Source organism: Gouania willdenowi, chromosome 20 (assembly GCF_900634775.1).
Source record: "Gouania willdenowi chromosome 20, fGouWil2.1, whole genome shotgun sequence".
Lineage (NCBI taxonomy): Eukaryota > Metazoa > Chordata > Actinopteri > Blenniiformes > Gobiesocidae > Gouania > Gouania willdenowi.
In genome coordinates, this window is record NC_041063.1 from 22,632,661 (window position 1) to 22,638,660 (window position 6,000).

General features: G+C 38.1%; 1 protein-coding gene across 2 annotated transcripts in view; it reads right to left on the bottom strand.

Moving 5' to 3' along the window:
* The window catches only part of bmp6 (bone morphogenetic protein 6), a 45,809-nt gene extending 39,809 nt beyond the window's left edge, over positions 1 to 6,000 (bottom strand). For both annotated transcript variants that reach the window (XR_003672534.1, XM_028434827.1), the window contains exon 1: positions 5,209 to 6,000. Coding sequence is in view for 1 of the 2 variants with exons in the window: in XM_028434827.1 (XP_028290628.1) it covers positions 5,209 to 5,590 (382 nt within the window). In the remaining variant the exon portion in view is untranslated. The remainder of the gene's footprint in view (positions 1 to 5,208) is intronic.

A 6,000-nucleotide genomic window follows, 5' to 3' on the forward strand; every position in this document is an offset into this window, starting at 1 on the left:
AAAAGCTGCAGTTTTGGAGATGATGTGACCAGAATTGCCAAGATACAGATTAATATCTTCAACCATTGGGGGAAAAAGTCAAAATCCTCTTAAAAAACACACATTCAGGTTTTAGTTATTCCCGTATTATATATTACAGCTGTTCAAGTAACTCAAAGGGCAAGAGCTAAGGCCTCTGTGTAATTGTGTACAAAATTACTCCAAAAACGTACAAGAAAACAACAAAATCCACAAAATGACTAATAGCAGAGAAAATACACAAAAGTGACTAAAAAATATACAAAACGACAAAAAAAAATAAAAAAAAATGAGTATGTAGTGCGTTCACATTAGATAGTATGGAAAGATCAAATACGCAGGAAATACCCGAATGTATACTATATCGGGACATTTCTGAAGTATGCACAGTGGGGCACACTCATCATACTCAACTGTCCCATAATGCATTGCGAACGTAATGTAAAATTGTCCTGGGACTGGCTTCAAACTAAAAATTAAACATTACCTTTTCAAAATAAAAGCATCTCTTCTTGTCTTCCATTAGTTTTTCAGCACTTTTGTAAATAGGGCTCTTGTTTTGAAGTTAACCAGAAGTTTTGTAAGTAGCACAATGGCTTTGGCATGAAATGCGTTTTCAGTTAATTTTATGGATAAAACGAGCACATGTTGAAATTCTACTTGGTCACATTCTCGCTTAAAATGTTTTCAGAACTTTCAAAGGTGGAGAATCAACGGAGATATTTCATCTCAGTGTGCTTCAGGTTTTTGTCGTAGGTTTGAAATGCATCATGGGAAACTTTGAAGTATACTTAAGTTGGAACGGTCATCATATTAATCCTCCTAACCATACTTATAGTACATAGTAGGCAGTATAGAGTCATTGAGATTGTAGAGCATAGTTTGGAGTATGCCATTTAGAACACAGCCTAAGTATATAAAAAAACAACTTTTCACAATACCGGCTACATTCACACACACACACACACACACACACACACACACCAATGATGATAGAACTGCCCCGACAACATTTTGAGATATGGACCGGTACAACCTTGGAATCAAACCCCCAACCAACCTCTAAATCAGAGGACGAGCCCTTGACCACCTGAGCCATAGTCACCCAAACACACCACTCAGTATAACAGTGGTAGGGAATCATTTACAGATGTTTTATAATATTAATCCTAATCTGAGAGTTAAAATATGTGACCTTTCTGTCATCTATAAGTAACAATGTCCACAGAAGCAAACCAAACAGACACAGAAACAAGCCCAGCTAGTTCTTACTGTATAGTTCATACACATCAACTGTATGAGCGTTGACCTCTTCTCTTCTTCTAATGGAGCCTTTGGACTAATGTCGCCTTTAGTCCAAAATGTAAACTTGAGGTAAGATTTACTAAAACCATCAGAAAAATGAGGGAAAGAAAATCCCATAATCTAAATATACTGTACGTGTTTCTAAAGAAGTAAGAATGAGAGCAAACCTCAGGTGATCCCAATTACATTGATTTGATTAATTTTGCATGCAGTCACACACTGAGCAGCATAATATTATATTTTGAAAATTCTATTAGACTAAAATCATTTAAAATGTTTTGTTTTAATTCAGACTTAGAAATTATTTAATATTATACATCATTATATAATCAGGTGTAATATAATTGTATCCAATATAAAATATATGTTCAAGATTTTTTTTAAATTCAATTAAAAAAAAAAATAAAAAAATTAGGGCTGGGACTTTAATGCAGTAATTGCGATTAATTAATTACAGCAAAATAAAGCAGTTAATTGCTTTTTTTTGCATGAACGTTTGTGCTTTGTGAACAATGCAATTATAATGTTCTTTATTCATAATTACACATTATGTTAGCACTTAGTGATGAAAATAATAAATACTATTTTGTTGTTTAAGCTTATTTATTGTTTTCATTGATTCAGTCATGTACCAAAATCCATTTAAATTGTAAAAATGTTGCTTTTCATGTCAAATATTGTTATGCAATTAATTTAGATTAATTGAGATAAATTAATTACAGTCTCTAATTATTATTAGATTCATGTTTTAATCAAGTCTCACCATTAATAATACTTAATAAAAAATATCTGACCTCTATATAATCTTGTGTCTTATTCTTTCCTTTAAATGTTTCCTACATGCCGAGCAGCCAAATTGATTCACCACATAAACTCTTCTAGCGTGAACAAGCCTAAACATGCAGCTCAAATAGTGATGGTGACCATCATTACTTTGACCGCTGTGCACTGGAACATGCTGGAAGCTGCAGGCAGTTTGCACTGCATGAGTCACCCAGTGTCACTGCAGACCTCAGTGGAAAGCGGGACATCCACAAGGGAAAAAAACAGTGATGAGCGAGTTATTCTAGGAATGAAGGTGAAAAAAAAGAGCTGGAAAATGTGTCGACGTGCAAGCGTTCCACAACTCACTTTCCTCCAAAGGCTCATTCTGAACTGGTGATGAAAGCAAACGTGTTGTTTGGTCTTCAATCTATGTGAATCCCAGCATGTGCAGCTGCCTGCTGCATAGATGAACTTTAATCACCATCTTTGCTTTATCTGTCATGGGTCAGTCCACCAACATGATGTTTCTTGAAGTTCACGTCCCTTTAAATCACATGTGTCAAACTTAAGGCCCAGGGGCCAAATCCGGCCCTTTGGGGGCATCTAATCCAGCCCACATCAGAAAAAAGCAAAATTGGCAGAGAAAACATTAATTATTCCATAAATTTCCAACTAATTCAGTTGTAAATACATCAGCCCTTATATATTCAAATAATATTTGAAGGGCTTGAAGGAAGTCATTTTTCAATCTCATATCCTGCAATTTTCCTTAAATTATACCATAACATTTACCAAAATTAAATAAAAGTTGGTCACAAAATCAAGGAAAAAACTGTCACTTAATGCTTGGATATTGTCAGTGTCTTACATATTTACATATCATTAATACGTGAAAATGCAAACTAGGGCACATAATAATAATAATTCCAGCAAATTTATTTTGTCTTCTTTTTCAAAATATTATGTTACGGTTTCATTTATACAGACAAATTTTTCCAGGAAATTTACTTTGATCTTCTGATCAAACTGCCAACTGTCAGTCTTCCTCAGAGGCGTCTGTTGATGGCTTTGATGTGTCCTTATGAGTTATTTCTGGGCGTGGCCAATTTGACAGTTCTGTCAGGCTGGACTAAAATGAGTTTGACACAAGTGATTTAACTTCACCAGTACTACAAAAGTTGTTTATTTCAATTGTGATTTTTACTTTTTATCCAGCTGGAAGTTGTGCCACAATAAATTAAAATTATTCTTCCATTCATTGATTTATTTTCTGGGCACCCATCAATCCATATCGGCCAGGGAGCTATGCAACCCATAGCAGCACCTTGTCAGTAATTTCAGTGCTTGGTATCAAACGTAAACAGTTGAATCCAGTTTTAAATTATACCCTGAGTACTGTAATTGTACCATGTCATTGTCGATCCTGTTTCACAGAATTGATCAAATCACCAACCCAGGATTTTCAAGCATCTGTTGATCTTTCTTCATATTTTTCAGACACATTGTTTGCTCGTGTTTCTTCCTCTCGTTCATCTTGATTGTAATTTGTAGTTTCTTTCTTTCTGGCCACACATGAGATCCAGATTTTTTGGGGCTAGTTATGAAACAAGAAGGACCACCCAGAAGCGTTTTTTTTTCTTCTCCTAAACAAAAATACAATCTGATGACATGGAAGTTTTCATCCATCCTCCTTTTTACACCTGTTATCTTGTTCGGGGTGTGTGATCTTCATTGAGCGCACCATCTACAGACCACCAGTCCATCACCAGTCAAAGGTTTACCAACAGTAGTCGTGCAAGACTTTATTTGCAAAGCAGATGGAGAGCCTTGGCCTGTCCCAACTTTAATTACAATCACATTCAAAGAGGAAGCCATTCCTCCTCCTCCAGGGCGGTGAGGACTCTGTGTACAGCAACTTAATCCCCCGATCACCACAAAAAATCTGAAGGAACCGTCGAAGGATGCACAGGACGTGATTAATCAAAGCATAAGGCCAGATGTGCAGCAGCAGGACTCACACCAAACCACAGACACACAAACAGCATCCAGCTCCCCCACAGGAGCCGACGGCAGGGCTTGGATATCTGAGAGCAAAGCGGCAGCCTTCTGTCTGTGTGCGTGTCTGCTTTTCATCACTTCAGGTTGCAACATCATTACTCAATGGGACCAGGAGGGAATTTTGACTCTGACCTTTATCCGCAGTGACTGTAAAATGGTGTTAAAAGGTGAGGAGTAGAACATATTTACAGTGGCTGGTGTTTTACAATGACATCCATTCATCACATGGAGAATCCCACTGCTCTAATTCCCCAGGAAGCTTGACAATAATCTATCTGGATGTAAACCTTCTTGTCCTCCTCACTGTTTATCTGTGTTTAAAGTATATCAGTAAACACAGAGGGGCTGCTAGTGGAAGGAAGATCACAGTGTTCCTCTTATCATCACCAAGACCCAATTAGACAAATGTACTGGGGGGGGGAGTCAAACAAGACTTGGAGATGTACGCACATGCAGAAGGCAAGAATGAACCTTTAAAATCCAGGACAAATACCAGCTCTAGTGGTTCATGTGATGATGGGCACTGAATTAGATTCGACTTATAACAACGTAAAATAATGAATTGGACAATAAAAATTAGAACTAAATCTGTGTTTTTCAACATTAGGGTCGTGACCCCATGTAAGGTCGCCTGGAATTTGATAAAGAAAATCATTAATGATTAATTTTTAACTGAATTTGTAAAATCATTATTCTTTTTCAAATTAAAACAACACACAGTCTTAAACAACTGTATTCTATACTTTCATTTTTAAAATATAAATCTATGATGAAAAACTGACTCTAGAAGAAAAAAGTTTTTGGAAATTTTTTATATCAAAAAGGGGTCACGATCCAAAAAAAAGTTAGGAACCCCTGAACTAAACCATAAAAAACCCAGTATACGGTCTTTAAACCATGTGACATGGTTGAAGAGGGTGGTTTAGATTGAGATGTACATGTTAATTGTATTTTAACAGTTTGGTCATTCATTTGAAACATCGTTAATGATTAAGTTGCAGATTTGTTTTTGGTTTTACACCAAAAACAGAACTTTTACGCACCGTTTTACGCACAACTCACCCAAATTAACGAAGCTCATCACCATATCTGCGTCATTGAGGAATGCTGTTTCTGGATATGTTGCCAGAGCAGGACTCTGTGTGGTTTGATACCGATCCAGTGCTGCACCGTGGTCCGTCTGGCTCTTCTCCTCTCCGGATATAGTTTTGTACAGGTCCAGCATAAACAGCGGAGCGGAGTTGAACTTTCCGTGTGACAGATGCGGTCTGGGTCTGTGCGGCAGTCCCAGGATGGACAGGATCTCCTTCTGCATCTCTCGCTTTTCATGCGTGCGCAGCCGCCGGTGGATGAAACTCGGGTGCGCGTCGTTGTTCCCGTCCGTGAGCGCGCAGTAATGTGCGCTCCACCACAATCCGATCAAGGCAAACCAGCAGCTGGTCATGGTGTTCGACCTGGTGCTGCTTCACACAGTCCCGACAGTGTCCGGTGCTGAATCCAACGACTGGAAATGTGCGTATAAGTCCGTCCGTCCGTGCGCACTCACTGCTGTCAGTAGCAAATTAAAGCAATTCTTCTCCGCTCAAGCCATTGAAATTATCCTTTAAATGAAGCAAAACGCGCACGAATGTCCAGCATAGATGTCAGGGCTCTGCTTTAGGATGAAGGAGAAACTTTATTATTTTACTTCAAAAGACTCCGTTTATTCCAAAATCGCGCACCAAACGACTAACGACCCTAATTAAGCCCATCACTCCATGTCTCCCCAAAATGCTCAAAAAAACAAAAAGTCCTGGGTTATCTCTTCCTCCTGCCAGCAGCACGTGAGTGTGTGACAGGAATCAGCAGGTTGCA